Below are 16,082 nucleotides of genomic sequence, written 5' to 3'. Positions count from 1 at the left end.
GATTGTACTTTATTTAAGATATTACATTAATATTACATTAATCAGTTGTCAGAGGACTCAGCGCGTCAGGTTTCATCCGAGCCTGATCAGCTGAGGGCAGGAGCCCGCAGCTCTCTGGCTGCGGAGCAGTCACTTTCTGATGCTTTTGCGAAAGCCCGAACAACAGTCCAGTCCAGCAGACACGACAGCCCACGCATCTACATCTACCATCCTTCAGCAGTAACGACGGAGCCCGCAAGCCCGAGCGGCACCGACCTCCCCGGCCGCGGGGACGCGCCGGGATAAATGATCAGACCGCGCTCGCTCGCTCTGGGCGCAGACCCAAGTAATCGATCCCTGATACTGGCGGATCTAAACCTACTCTGTGCAAAATTAAGGATTTACTCTGTAAATACACACCATTTCTCTTACTATTACACGTACAGCTAGCTGAGTATCTTCTCCTCATTTGGTCGGGAGTTGCTATGCAGTCCCGCTGCCCCCGCGGCCCAAACGTACAAAACAGATTTTTTTTTGCGGCCCACTAGATGGCGCTCGCGGCCCAAGTGTGGGCCGCGGCCCTATGGTTAAGAATCACTGGTTTAATAGATACAGTAGGTAATGTCCAACTGATAGATGTCCCAAACCTTCTGGATCCATATATTATATGAAGGGGGGATCTAATAGTTATACACTGCGGTGCTGCGGTAAGTAATATTATTATTATCATAGTAGTAATATTATTATTATAATAAGTAACATTTAAAAGATATTTTTCAGACCTCCCATTGATTCCTTTCAGCATCACTCCTAGTACAGCCACAGTAGGGTCTCGGGGTATATCCTGTTGAAAAACCTCTTTAAGAGCATCAAATACCCCAGAATGTCTTTAGTTTGGGAGGGGGGCGTTTTTAAAAGAGGACAAAGGTTTGGAGATCATTCTGAACAGATGAAAGTAGTTGCAGCCCTTTGAATCCACGTTAAAAACATGCAGCATGCTTCATAAATACATCTGCATGCACCTCCTAATCACTTCCATGCTCATGTTATTCAGGCTGTGTTCATCAGCTGCAGATGAAACGGTGTCATTGGTCCTCTGATTTAAAAAAAACAAAAGTCAGCTGAAAGCTGCGCGGTCGAACATTTATTTTTAGATCTGTGCCAGGTCCTTTTTTTGAACTTGCAGAGCTAACGGTTTATTGTTTTACTTTTTTTCCCACGCAGCAGTTTATTTTCTGTTCGTGTTTCCAGATCTGAAATGCCAAATAAAACCCGTTCCCTTTTCTCAGCTTCTCGTTCTGAAAAAAACCCAGCTGTTGTGTGGATTTAGTCGTGGTTTTAAATTGGTAACCAGGAGCGTATCTGGATCCATTCATGGTGAAGGACTCCGCAGATCTCTGCAGATCTCTGCAGCCCAGTTCGTCCTCGTCCGAGGCTGAACGAGCCTCTCGAACTAAAACTCCAGAACTATGCTTCGACTATCGGTAAAGGAAGAGGGGATCTGAAGTTCAAAAAGAAAAGATAAATCCTCCTAACACATGAGATTTACTGCTCAGACGTGTCTTCAGGACATCTTTGAAGTCCTGACGAGCAGAGGAGGTGCTTCCTTTTTGAAGTCTGTGTTTCGTTATCTGATCCGTCCGAGAACATCGTGGTAGCACAAGAGAGATTTGTAAAAGTAGTGTAGAAATGTAGATGTACGTGGAGCTAAGAAGCAGATCAGGGACGAAGAAACCGGCCGTAGCGCCAAACAACTGTGTGCAAAGGCAGTCTGATAAGCAAACTTTGCAAACATACGGTATTTGAGTGGATCAAAGAAGCGAACTCTGGCCCAGAAACAAATATAGGTCTGGTCCAGTTCAAGTGGCCCAGATGGAGGAGGCGGACTGCAACATGGGGCGCCCTGGACAACAGGAACTGAAGTTGTCCTGCTTTAACCAATGGATGAAGTCTGTCTTGTCTTTCTCCTTCAGCAACTCAACAAACTCCCCAAAAGATTTACATGATGTGTCTTTAATCACGTTTGTCCTGCGTGGATTGAGACACGTGATTAGGGCTGGGCGATATATCGAGATTTTAATATATATCGATATATTTTCAAACACGATATGGTACGAGACAATATCGTTTATATCGATTTAAAAAAAAAAAAAAAAAAAAAAAAATATATATATATATATATATTTTTTTAAATGATTTTGATATAGCTTATTTTGTGACAAATTGACTTGAATGTTTTATTTGGGATTTGCACAAATGTTTTGTTATGTGCACAACTGTCAACCTCAGTGGAAAGGTCTGCCTGTTACTGTCTACATTGTATTAATTGCACAGTGTATTTTAATTTAATTGTTATGCAGGAAAGGGATATTTGTTTTATTTTATTCAAGAAGCATTTTTATTCTATATATGCAGGCAGTTTATTTTTATTTCATTTGTTTTATACATTTTGATATTGTGCAGACCTCTGTTAATAAAGGAACCTGTGTGACATTTGGCACGAGGCTTTGTATTAAAACGGACTTTTTTTTCTGGTTTGCCTCAGAAAAAAATGAAGCTAACAGAGATGCTATGCTATAATGCTTTGGGGGAAACCCCAGTTAAGGCACAGAAAAAATATCGAGATATATCGAGTATCGCCATTTAGCTAGAAAATATCGAGATATGACTTTTGGTCCATATCGCCCAGCCCTACACGTGATGCAACTGCAGCTTCATGGATCATCATCCCTTTAGAACCAGAGGCGCTGGTGCTCGGTGGGCTCCATCCTCTCAGAACCTTCTGGTGATTAAAATGCAGAGCTTCTTCAACTGCCGTCAGTGAAAACACTGGTTATGCAGAAAGTGCTGAGTGGCCAGTCTGAGCGGAGCAGCCTGACGAGTTCACTGGTTCACCGAGGCCACGAACCGGAGGAGATACGATCAGATAACTGACCGTGGAGCGCCGGCTGTTTGGCTGAGACAAGAACGCGTCCTGTTCCCTCGTAGATGGACGTTCTCGGGGTTTGAAGACACAAAGGAGACGGTGTCCACAGCTGTCAGTCCAGGTGGACTGCAGGAGCTTTGCTGCCATCTAGTGGTCCAACTTGACACCTGCTCATCAAGTTATTTTCCTCCTTTTCTTCGGTTGTCTTTTCTTTTTGTTAGTTTTTTATGCCCCTCCTTTCTTTTTTGCCCCCTTTGAAGCATCTTAAAAGTATTCCAGGGCTCCTCCAGTCCTTATTTGTCCCGGTTTGAACTGTATTCTTTCATTCTTTGGTAATGTTCCCTCTTTCCAACACTTTTTTTGTTTCTTCTTTATTTCATGCACTCGTCTCTTTCTGTTGTCACTTCTTTTCCTCACTGTAATACTCCCATTACTTTTATTCCTTTTACACTCTCTACATTTCCTTTTGTCTGCTTTTCTCTCCCTTAAATTGTCTTATTTTCATCTTAGTCCTTTTTTCTTTAGTTTTTCCTGAATTTTCCATCTTTTACGGTATGAAATCTTGCTTTCTCTGTTTTACCTTTTTTTTTCTCTGTAAACTCTTTCATGTTTTTGTTTTCTCTCCTCCCTTTTGACACCGTTCGTCTTCTTATTATAATATTTCTGACTGTGTAATGTCTTTTTCAGGAGATATGAAAGATGAAGCGTAGAAAAAGTTCAGACGTTTTAGAGAACCAAGGGAGAGAATGAAGATGAAACAAAAATAAGATGCATTAGAACCTGGAAAAACCAACACAGCAGCACAAACCGTGCAGTTCACTTCCACAAACACAAGAACGAGAGGTTTTGTCAGCATCAGGTTAGGTCTGTGCAGCAGGCGTGTCGGACTGAAGCTGACCAGCAGAGGGAGCTGTGGTCACGTTTGTTCCTCTAGTTGCGGCTCACTTCCGTTTCAACGCTGCAAAAACAAATACAAATCTGATTATATTTTAGTCTCTGAGGACAAAATCAAAAGGCAACTACAAAAAAAAACACAACACACATTTTAATAAACTTAAGTTAAATCTAAATGTGGGGAAAGAACGGGAAACAGAGTTCTCCCCCCAGATAGGAGGCACATTTGGGCCACATCTGGGCTGCTTTGGGCCCAGATGTGGCTCACATCCATTAAACTGTCTGTAGATGCAGGTTGTGGTTCTGTTGAACTGCATTAGTTTACACAAACTAGTTTCTATTATTTTGAGCAGCCCATGTTTATAAATGAGGGACATCTAAATGGCAGAAGTCAAAGATTAAAATACGGCTGCGATGAAACCGATCCATCTCAAAAGGACGGTTAGTTTTCACCCAGTGCATCTAATGAAGGAGCAAACAGTAACACGGAGACAAACTAAATAGTAAAATGAAATATTCATGAGGATGAAAGAACGTCTCTAATCAGGCCTCCGGCGGCATCTAAGCAGAAAGTAGATTAATTTGAAAACCTCTGGCCTTCTTTTTTTCTCTGAAACTTTCACAGCAATTAACAACAAAAACCAAAACTGCAGCTCAGTTAAAAGTAACCTGATGCAGAGACGTGTGCCTGGTGAGAGAGTACTCATCTGTGGGTCTTCCTCTTTGGGGGCAGAGCCCGAGCACAGCAGACAGGGACCTCCTAGTTCTGATTTAAAATTCTTGAATTCATGGTTTACTGAAATGTGTTTGCATTCAGACATCACACTCGCACAGAGATGTACTTTAACTACAATAACGTGCACATTTGCAGAAGTTTCTGTTATGTCTCTTTCCAAACTTTTATCAGCTGCTTAAATGATTGTGTACCCTTTAAAATAAATGATGGCCTGAAAACTGTATATAGTTTATATATATATATATATATATATATATATATATATATATATATATATATATATATATATATATATATATATATACACACATACACATACACATATACCCCCGGTGTGTGTGTGTATATATATGTATGTATGTATGTATGTGTGTGTGTGTGTGTGTGTGTGTGTGTGTGTGTGTGTGTGTGTGTGTGTGTGTGTGTGTGTGTGTGTGTGTGTGTGTGTGTGTGTGTGTGTGTGTGTGTGTGTGTGTGTGTGTGTGTGTGTGTGTGTGTGTGTGTGTGTGTGTGTGTGTGTGTGTGTGTGTATGTATGTATGTATGTATGTATGTGTGTGTGTTATGTATACAACAGTTTGAAGACCTGTAAAGCTTCCCTGAGGAGTATTTTCACCTCTGTTTGAATAACAATGTGACGGTCTTCTCAACACGGAGCAGGCTCTCCTCCTCCTCTGCCCAGTGGACCGAGACCACAAACATCTGAGCGTGTCTCCGGTACTGGGACGTTTGCAGTAGATCCTCCCCGTACAGGGGTGGGGTATCTGCAGATCAGAGTGGTATCGGGCAGATTGGAGACCAAACAAACACTGTTTTTTGTTGCTCCAGACCAAGAACTCCATATTAAACGCCATATTGGCTGGAACCGACTCGCCAGAACCACGAGTAACCAAAAACAAGCCTGACTCGCCAATGAGTCTAACTTCACATTCATCCGGATAAACATCTTAGGGACATCTTAGTAGTGTTGTTTTTTTCAGCCTGTTTCAATTTTAGTGTTATTTTGTCTTTGGGTCAAGCTATCATTTTTAGTTTTTATTCGTTTTAGTCACGTTCATACTCCTTTTAGTCGTGTCAAGTTTCAGTCGACTAAAAGTCTGAGCATTTTAGTCTTATTTTAGCCAGAATTGTCCAGGACCATTTTAATCTAGTTTTAGTCAAAGATTGTATTTAAACCAAACCCATTTTACAATTCAAACAAGGTTATCTTATTATTAGGGCCCGAGCACTGACAGTGCGAAGGCCCTATTGTATCTGTAGGAGTTTGTATCTGTAGACGAAATTAGGGCCTTTTTGCCCCCCTAAATGTGCCCCAAAAGTCACCAAATTTTGCACGCAAGCCAGGCCTGGCGAAAAATTTTATATTTAATGGTTCACATTAATGGGCGTGGCCTAATGGCTCAACAGCGCCCCCTAGAAAACTTTGTGCCTCAAGCCCCACAGTACGGTTTGACGTACATGCACGAAAATCGGTACACACCTGTATCATGTCGCAACTTAAAGAAAAGTCTCCTGGCGCCATGGCCGAAACCGAACAGGAAGTCATCCATTTTGAATTAATCGTGTAATTTTGGCGAAATTTATGCCATTTCTTCGGCTGTTAATACGGCCCGAACCGTAACGTGCACCCAGGTGTGTTATACATCAAAATGTGCGTCTCGATCCTGCAACGACGGGCATTACTTTTCTCAGTCAAAAGCGTTACCGTGGCGACGATAGACGCCAAAAAGCGCGCCCACCTTCATCTGATTGGTCCATATTTGATTGGTATGACATAAAGACTCGTGGGTGGTGTCATCGGACTCAGTTTTGAGTCCTTGAACATAATTGGTGCAAATTAGCCCCGCCCCTTCATCTGATTGGTCGATATCTGATAGTTCCTACTTTCTGCCATAACTTTTGAATGGTTTGATAGAGAGAGTCGTGGGTGGTGTCATCTGCTAAATGTCCAGGCCTGAAGAATCTACATGCAAGTCATACAAGCGCTTCCACTGCAGCACGCCTGCACGTGCACAAGGGTGCGAGGGCCCTGCACTGCAGCTGATGTCACCCAGTAGCAGCCACTGAACCAGAGGAAACTACTTAATAATGGATATTAAGGATCTTTGTTGTAACATCACGTCTCGTCTCGTTTTGGTCAACGAAAATGAAGACACACTTTAGCAGAGTTTTTATTTTGTAATCTACATTTTAGTCTCATTTTTATTCTTCTACGATATTGCATTATATATTTAATAATAGTTATATCACCAGCATTTTCGTTGCGTCTCGTCTTGTTTTCCTCAAGTGATACATTTATTTAGTCAAAATTTTCATTGACGAAAGCAACTTTAGGTCTTAGACGCGGAGACCCGAGAGCTGCTGTGGCCAACGACACTGGCGGGCATCAGCTCCGGGTCCCGGTCCAACCGGTCCAGGCTGGTCTAAATGTTGTGGAGCTGAAGGCGGGTCGCCCAGAACGGCTGCTCGGCCCGGGCGGGCCGCGGCCACCAGCCAACAGGTTGTTGACCATCCAGGGCCAGTTCGGAGCAGTCACGGCCGTCTGTTGGTGCAATTAACAGTAAAATGAGTCTATAATCTTCAACTGAGAGCAATAAAAACCCATTTAGGTCTTTATTCACGACTGTGTCACAGTCACTTCTGGATCTTTCTGTGTCTCGGTCATTCAGGGAGTCTGGCGTCGCCCCAAAGCCTGTTTCTCGTGCACGGCAGGTCCCGCGGTTGGGTCTCTCTTGATCCCCTGGACTCGTTTCAGGGGTGTTTGCTTCGGTCAAAGACGGCGATTAGACCATTCGCTTATGGTGGAGAGCCGATATAAGAGGACAAGCGGCATGCGCCCACATTGCGTAATCCAACACCTTCTGGCGTCACTCTCGCCACTAAAAATACCAGCGGGATCTGGAAATCCATCTGATACCATCCTCTCCGTCTGCTCCAGCTCTCCGAAAGAAAAACAAACGTGAAGTATCCCAGCAGCTGATGCAATCTCACACGCTGAGGCGCCGCGCCGTCCAACCTGTCCCCACAAGGAGAGACATCTCCGGAGGCATCGGCGCGGGGCGGGACGTGGCCGCCGTCTGCAGGCCCGCTGGTTTCTGATGAAAGGCCCGATAAGTGTTGGCTCTCTCTCTCTCTCTGCGGCTGCTACACGGCGGAGAGACGCCCATCACCTCAGCATCAGGACCGCTCATCTGTTTTAAAGTCTGATCAAACACCAGATGGATAGTTCCCGCCGTTGTTGTTATGTCTGCACCCCCATGGTGTCAAACAAACAAAACAAAGGTGCGCTGCTGTCGGTGCCAGCGACCTCGACTCGACCACAGAGCTCCAAACTCAGCGGCCCCCAAACCCCAGGACTTATTTTTTTCAGCTTTAAGGCTCAAAACAAACCAAATGAATGTTTACATCCTCAACATGTTGAACATGTCGAGACTTGAGGTGAAAAGAACCACAGAAGCAGTTTCTCTACAGGCACCAAAAGTATTTTCTTTAGTGGCATTATTAGACTTTTTCATGTTTTATCACTAATTTACTAAGGTTTTAGTATTTTAGACGTGACCAGAGGTTAAAAAGAAGAAAAAGTAGGCAAGTGTGCGTCTTGTTTTTTAGGGTGCTGATAACATTTAATTCTGGATTTTAACATTTTAATTCTAGTTTTTTTTTTCCTTTCGTAACGTCAGCTCTCTCTGATGTCACGGGGGGCGGAGTCACCTTGCATGGTCATATTCTCTCGTCTGCAGCCAATTTTAAAAGTGGAGGTTTATGGCCCTGCAGCAAGGATCAACTATGTCAACTATCTAATAAGAGTCCTCGTAAATAGTTGGAGACTTCCAGACTCTGAGGTACCGGTGATTTAAATGAGATGGTTAGAGTATGGACACTAATTCGATTTTTAACTGTTAAATTAAAGTAGCATTCCATCAACAACATAAAAATTCACCTTCATACCCCTCAAATTTTTGAATAGATATTGATTGTCATGAATCAGTGTACACAAGTTTAAATATGCAGTAAAGGAGTTTTATAACGAACAAGAATCTTCAAGATGGCTGCAAATTATCACATTCAGCGTATCGATAATGATATTATAATAATATATAATATAATTATAATTATAATAAAAGTTGATGTTCCTACATGGGTGTTAAACTCATGTTGGTATTTACCCAATAAAAGAGTTTAACTTTTTGACACCTGATATATAAATGCACAGGAAATAATTTTTCTTAAAATGTATTTATTATACATTTGAAATGTAAAAAAAAACAAAAACAAATAAAAACCTCCCAATTCTGTCTTAACAGTTACTAATTATTATTTTTTGAAAACATTTGGTAAACATCGTTGGCTCGCTCTGTTGCAGCTGCATCAGTCGCCAACATCGTTACTGATGGTTTCTGGAAACGGCCCCCTGGACAGAGTCCGGTACCAGAGCCTGGTTCTAGACAGAGTCCGGTACCAGAGCCTGGTTCTGGACCGAGTCCGGTACCAGAGCCTGGTTCTGGACCGAGTCCGGTACCAGAGCCTGGTTCTGGACCGAGTCCGGTACCAGAGCCTGGTTCCAGCTGGTCCAAGAGAGATCCTGCAGACCTTCTACTGCGGTAGAGATGAGCGAGACAAAAACAGAAGCGCGTCGTTATTCTGATACAAAATAACATCCTTTAATATATATATATAAAATTAATTATAATGTATAATAATAATGATAAATGATAGAAGTTATCAGTATTTCTGTGAATCTTTTCTTTCTGGAACATTTACAACCATTTTAATCAGCGATTCCCAACAAAACGGGAGCAGTTCATGTATTTACTGGTTACAACCACTTTAACTGTCTTAACTGTATATATATATATATATATATATATATATATATATATATATATATAAATAAATAAATAAAAACTGCAATGGCTTCCTGGAGCGGATTAATACAGAAACCGCATAAATAACAAACATTAAGACAATTTCTCTTTTGTTTTTCTCTTTTGTCAAAGTTTTATATTCAAACTAGGGCTGTGCGATTAATCGATTTTAAATCTAAATCGGATTTATTAATCACAATCGATGTTAAAAAAAGGAAAATCGGAAAATGGATTTTCCTTTTTTGCAGCTGGCTGCATTACAGACAGAGTTCGTCTAGTCATCTTTGTTTGGTCAAGAAAATTGTAAATGTTGTCACTTTACAAAACTCAAGGAGGATTTACAGTATCTTTCAATTGCACTTCATTCCCAATAGGGAAATGTGTTTGCCATTTTTCTTTAAAAATAAAGATAAAATATTTGAAACAATTTATTCCATTGTCTTTTGTAGTTTTACCAAAAAAATCGAAATCGAAAATCGGGTTTTCAGAGAAAAAAAAAATCGGGATTTTATTTTTGTCCAAAATCGCCCAGCCCTAATTCAAACTGGAATTTTATTAATTAATCTTCTAAATGCAGTTATGTTTCTTTTAGGGTTTTATACCAACACAGCGTTTGTGGATTAATTGTTTATATAAATAATACGGGAGTTCTTTTAAATACAAAGCTTCTTCACTCACTGCCGTATTTACATTCAGATAAATATTCAAATTTATGAACACACGCTTGTAAATGTTTAAAGTTCAACACATGAATATGTACAGATATGTATTTACAGATGTGTGAGGTTCTGGAAGCTGCAGCAGCTCCTGCAGGCAGAACCACTATTGCTTTGTGTGTTATTGACATTTCTGCCCTGGTGGGGGGTGGGGGGTGGGGGGGGTACCCGACCTGGACCTGGACCCGGGCCGCTCCAGGCCTCGTCTTCTTCCATATTGCTTTCTATATTGCTGCAGTGTGTCGTGTAGAGGGGTGGGGCGGGTGGGGTGGATTGGGTCACTGAGGGTTTAATAAGTGTGAGGGAGGAACTGCGAGGAAGAGTCCGTTGGGGGGTCGGGCCTCCGGGGGTCAGAAGAGATCTTGAGGGCCCAGGTGGATGATTATAGGCGTGGCTATGGTCTGGGGCTGGTAGTAGGCGCTGTCGATGTACAGCCCCCCTGCAGACAGGAGACACGAGACAACACGTCGTCATCGTCATCATCATCAAACACGATTTCTCCCAGCAACTCCTCCACACAAACCTTGGGTGTGCAGTTTTCTTCCAGTTGTGCTGTCATGAACTAACTGTATTAGCTTGCCTAGTGAGGCCTCCCACCTGAGCTGAATTCGCTGCTACGTCCAACAAACTGAATGTTTTTCACTTCATGATCTCTGAATTTGGCATTTCTAAACTTAAAATTGACCCTTTGTCAAGCTCCGTCCCCGTTGCTAGGTCGGACAAAGCTGTCATCCCGTCCACATCCTTTGTAAAAACGGGGTTTTACATCACTTTATTTCTAATTATTGTACCAAAGAAAATCAACAGCAACTAGATAGAAATAAAAAGCACTTCAGATACCATGTAGTGAGAAAAAAGCCCAAAACAAAAGGAAACAATACTGACCTTGATGCAACAAACATACACAATAACAAGCAGTTATTCAACTCTGAAATAAACCGTCAAATAACCATCGCTGAGCCTTTTTAACCTTTAACAACGCTAGACAACAGAAAAGTTACAAACATGAGGTCTGCAGATAATCAAGCTCAGAGAGAAAATAGATATTTCTTATATTAAAAAAACAAATGTGAAGGATCTGTTAACCACTTAATGCCTGATGTATGAAGAAATACACAGACAATACATTTAAAAATTTAAAGTGTTTATTATATTTTGACATTAAAAACATCCCCAAACATCCCCAATTCTGCCTAACAGTTTTGGGTATAGGTGGGGGGGAAGCAGGTTTATTTGTGAAACACATTTCATGTACAAGACAATTCAGTGCTTTACAAGAAAACACAAAAAAATACATTAAAAAGAAAAAGTTTAAAAGCATAAATTAAAGAGACATAAGTTAAAAATAATTCAACAAATGAGATGCAAGAAATAAAGGTTGTAGTGCATTGTGGGAGATCAGTGAATTGCAGCGGTAAATGAAAAGAATTAAAGCAACTGAGTGTTTCAGCAGCCCTGATGCATTCTGGGAGCATAAAAGCTGAACACTACCTCATCGTGTTTGGGTCTAACTCTGGGTACAGGAAGTGGGTGTGGCCCTGACGACCTGAGGGTTCTGGTTGGGTCATGATGGACCAGATCAGAGATGTATTATGTATTAAGAGATTTATAAACCAGCAGCAGGATTTAACATCTGGTCTGGGACTTATATGGTCCACTCTCCTGGTCTCAGTGAGGACTCGGGTCTCCTCAGTGAGGACTCGGGTCTCCTGGTCTCAGTGAGGACTCGGGCAGCAGCGTTCTGGACTAACTGCAGCAGTTTAGATTTTTCAGGGAGACCTGTGAGACCAGCGTTGCAGTAGTCCGGTCTACTGAAGATAAAAGCTTGAAGGTGAGTGATGATGTTTAATCTTTCTTCCTCAGCTCTATTAACTGATTAATAACTATTATTACTGTTTTGATTTCATTTAACTGAAGAAACTTCTGCTACTTTGATCCGTGTTTGAAATAGATTATAGTCTCCTTGTAAGGTATTTATATAGATTTGTGTGTCATCTGCAGTTATGATACACTTTGTTTCCCCTATAATTTGAGCAAGTTGGAGCTTATAGATGTTAAAATAGATAAAATAGATGTCTTGTTTTAACTTTGAATTGTTTTGATCCACTTTAAATGATGACTCTTATATCTTTAAATATGTTACATCAGACATTAAGGGGTTAAATCTGCTGAAGAGTCCTGCTCAAAAGTTGAATTAACTTATTTCTCTTGTTTTCCATTAGATCATTCCAGATGTCAACTCGTGTGGTAAGTAAAGCTAATCATAAATACAGAGACGTATACATTAGTGATAAACTGCTGCATTTCTGAGGCTCTTACAAGTGATTTGAGGACAAATACCTCATCACGATGACGTTTTTCATCATCCGTTCACATCGATATACAATTGGAAGTTTACATGCGGCTTAAAAAAAGACAAACGTTGTTTTCTCTTCAAGTCCCGACCATCACTGGCCGCTCTCGTCCCTTTTACTTCGTCGTCCCTTAAACCACTTTGCAACGCATTTCTATGACGCTGGAATACACGCCTTAATCTTTCAATGCCATCTATTCTGTGAAGTGCATGCTGCCACCGCCGTGCTTCACAGCCCCCCGTGTTTGAAGCTTCTAGTGCCAAAATATCACCAGATTTCAACTATGACTTTAAAGAGTAACCTGGAAAAATAAGTTTCTATAACATCAAGCTAGTTTCAGGAAAAGCAGCACAGAGCAACTTTTCTGATGTTTTTAAGTCTGCCCTACCATCATGTCCACTGCAGCGAGTTTTATCGTCTTCAATGCAATAAAATGATTAACAGTTGCACGAGAAGACCAGACTTGCTTATTGGTTTTCGTCAACAGCATGACGGGAAACGACCTAAACGTGAATAATATCGGACTGATATTTGAGTGTGAACGTGAGGAGTCGAGGTAACTCGAGTTTCTGTGTTTCAACAACTAGAAAATAACTCCATGGACACGCGCTCTGAAGACATAATGAACCACAGCCTTATTTGACAAAAATATTAATTTATTTAAAAAGAATATCACCTTCAAACAGGTCAAAATAAAAATGTCTCTGAAAAGAGAAAGTTAACTCAACAGTGAGTGTAAACATTCAGATTCAAACAAAAGGAAAAGCTTCTCAGTGCAACCGATAATTGTAAACCCGTTTGCCTTTTAACCACGAAAACATCTTTACAAAACATGGAAAACATCTTTCACATCCAAGAGGAACTGATGAAGGAATAATCGAGCTCCTGGCGGAGTGATGTTTGTGATATCTGGGTCATTAATTCATAGTTAAACAACAACAACAAAAAACCCTCCAAACCTGAGATTAAGTATCTTTACCGTCTAACCCTATTATTTGTCGGTATGTCCGCTGTAGTCTCTTCACTTTTATGTGAGATGCTCCTGAGCCGGTTGTCGGTGGAAATGAGGTTCTTAAGTTTCCTTGTTTCTGTGTTTATAGTTTATAGTTATGCGTTAATTCGCATCGATGCAGAAGATCCAGAAACTCCAAATCTGGTCTACTCAGTCAATCTACATTCTGTTTTCTGAGGTGGATTGTGGGTAACTTTATCATCAGCAGATTTTTAATGAAGGGAAAAAAATAAATGCAACAGAAATATAAACTTAGCACAAAAAGTAAGAAATGTGGTTGGTAAATTATTTCTTTGTTGTAGCCGTGCTTCATTGCAACGAATCTTACCGTTGGAAAGCCCGTTTATTTCCCTGGTGGGTTGTGCCCATTAAAGATGTGGCACCATTTATAAGGGAAATAAACAAGCTTTCCAATGGCAAGATTCATTGCCATGAACCATGGCTACAACAAAGAAATAATCTACCAAACACACATTCCTATCATGTTTATTCACTTCTTTAATTTCAGGTTTAGTTGGTGCTCATCTACAGTAAGGCGTGTTTTTGTCATTTGTGGTTCCGGTTGTCTTAACATCTGATAGGAAAAAGTTCCCTGAAGTTAGCATTGATTTCAGAAACAGTCACATGACCTCAGTGCTCTAATTCAAGTCTTTGGTGACCCAGCCGCGTTCACGCAGATGATTTTAGTGTCGTGAACGAGCAGCCAGAGCAACGATATTCCTTTAACAAGCCCTCTCCTGCGCGGAGGGTGGGGGGGGCGGTCCTAATAGGGGTAGAGGTGGGTGACGGGGTAAGATGTGGGGACTCTGATGACGGGTACAACTACTGAGGGGAATCTGGAGGGAAAACCTGAAGAAAAACCAAGAAAACAAACTTAAAATGATGAGGAGGTAATGACTGGAATGAATGAAAGGATGTACGGATGGATTATTGATAGGATAGAGAGTTTACCGTAAGCGGAGAGGGCGCCTGCAGGGAGGGCGCCTGCAGGGTTGTAGCCGTAAGGAGCACCAAAACCTGCAGAGGAGGGAAAGAGAAAAGGAAAGCTGGTTTTAATCTGCATCAGGGTTTCAGACAAACCAGCAGCTGATGGAGGAAACTCATCTACAAGATCCAGCTCAGATTCGTTCCACATTAAGGTCGATCAAACTCGTATCACTTAATGGACCAGGATCTTCGCCGATGTGAAAATGGATTAGTGCGTTGGATCAAAGTTGTTTATTCTTTGAGGGTTGGCTTTACGGTAGACAAAGGTTTGATACTGACATCGCCTCAGACTGGACATAACATAATTACACCAGTGCTGAACTGGCGTCGGGTTGATTCAGGCGATCAGGACAGTGATGACGACGATGCTGTGGGATCGTTTTAGAAACATGAACAAGCTGCAGCTGCTTTGCTAAATCACTACCCAGAGTTCTTTGTTGTATTAGTCGCCGAATCTTAACCTGGTCAGGGTTGGTTTGCTGCATTTATGGTTGAAGTCGAATGTAAACATCCTCAAAGGTCAAATGTAACCGATACCGGTAGATTTGTCATAGAGAGAAAATCAACTCAGTACATCTGTGTGTGCGTACTACTTGATTTGTACAAAAATCTCTTGCACACCGTGGTTATGACACATTTACTTTGTAATATTGTAAAATTCCTTATATGGACAATATGCATTCACGAGCCGTGCGGATGTAATTAAGTGGTGGACTTATTCTTCAGCTGGGAAACATTGACGGTCAAAGCGCGAGGCGAGAAGATGCGAAGGCGGTGGTCGACCCTCTGACGTCAGTATAAGTTTGCTACCCGATTATGATGAGTCGGCCGGTAACGTTGCATGTGTCTGGTACTTGGACGCGCCCTCCTCCAGGAGGACCAAAACTGACGTGATCAAAGATAAAAGCAGAAATATACATTTGTTGTTTTCACATTCCCTCGTCTCCTCTACCTGACGCAGGGCGGCCCTTCCTGGTCCAGCTCCTATTGGTCAATAAACAGGAAGGAGCGAATTGGGCCAAAATTAAGATTATTGCACAACCGGCTGTGTCTATATCCTTGTCGCAGGAGGCTATATCCAATCTGAAGCCGAGTATTGATCTGTTACCGATAGGCCTGCACCGATAGCTTAGCATTGAAGAGGCTAACGGCTAGCATGCCAAGGCTGGTCCCCTGGTAAATTGGACACATCCGTCTTTAACAGGATCAACACGGCTGTTCTGAAGTTAAATGTAATACCTTTTAAAAAACCATCACGACACTGAGTTGTTAAGTGTTAATCAGCGACCTTTCTAACGTTTACGCAGATTTTTACAAACACTATAGACTCACTGATGTTGCAAACATTTATTTCACTTTATGAATAAAAAATAAGTGAGATTTTTATACAAATCCATAATTCAACTTCAAAGGGGACTAACTATCGAGGGAAATGACGCGCGACTCAGAAGAACATTTAGATGACCCAGCTTTCCACCAGCACTTAAACGCACCATGTTTGTAGGAATCTGAAGAGTCTCAAACCCCCTCGTGCTGATCAGTGTGAATCAGGTGTGCATGCGTACAGTAGTTAATGATTTGTGTGTGCAGGAGGCCTTTTGAATTCGTAATAAT

At 41.5% G+C, this 16,082-nt stretch overlaps 1 protein-coding gene across 3 annotated transcripts in view; it reads right to left on the bottom strand.

Moving 5' to 3' along the window:
* Positions 1-9,823: 9,823 nt before the first annotated feature.
* LOC133451513 (spermatid perinuclear RNA-binding protein-like) overlaps positions 9,824-16,082 on the bottom strand; it is a 94,499-nt gene continuing 88,240 nt past the window's right edge. For 2 of the 3 annotated variants that reach the window (XM_061730630.1, XM_061730632.1), the window contains exons 17-18: positions 14,433-14,498; positions 9,824-10,554 (exon numbers count right to left, since the gene is read on the bottom strand). In XM_061730630.1, coding sequence (XP_061586614.1) covers positions 10,466-10,554; positions 14,433-14,498 — 155 coding nt within the window. In that variant the 3' untranslated portion in view covers positions 9,824-10,465. Of the gene's footprint in view, positions 10,555-11,263; positions 14,331-14,432; positions 14,499-16,082 lie in introns of those variants that run through there. The other variant, XM_061730631.1, reaches the window with a different exon arrangement.

The sequence above is a fragment of the Cololabis saira genome, chromosome 9 (assembly GCF_033807715.1).
Source record: "Cololabis saira isolate AMF1-May2022 chromosome 9, fColSai1.1, whole genome shotgun sequence".
NCBI lineage: Eukaryota > Metazoa > Chordata > Actinopteri > Beloniformes > Belonidae > Cololabis > Cololabis saira.
This window is presented reverse-complemented; position numbering and strand designations above follow the sequence as displayed.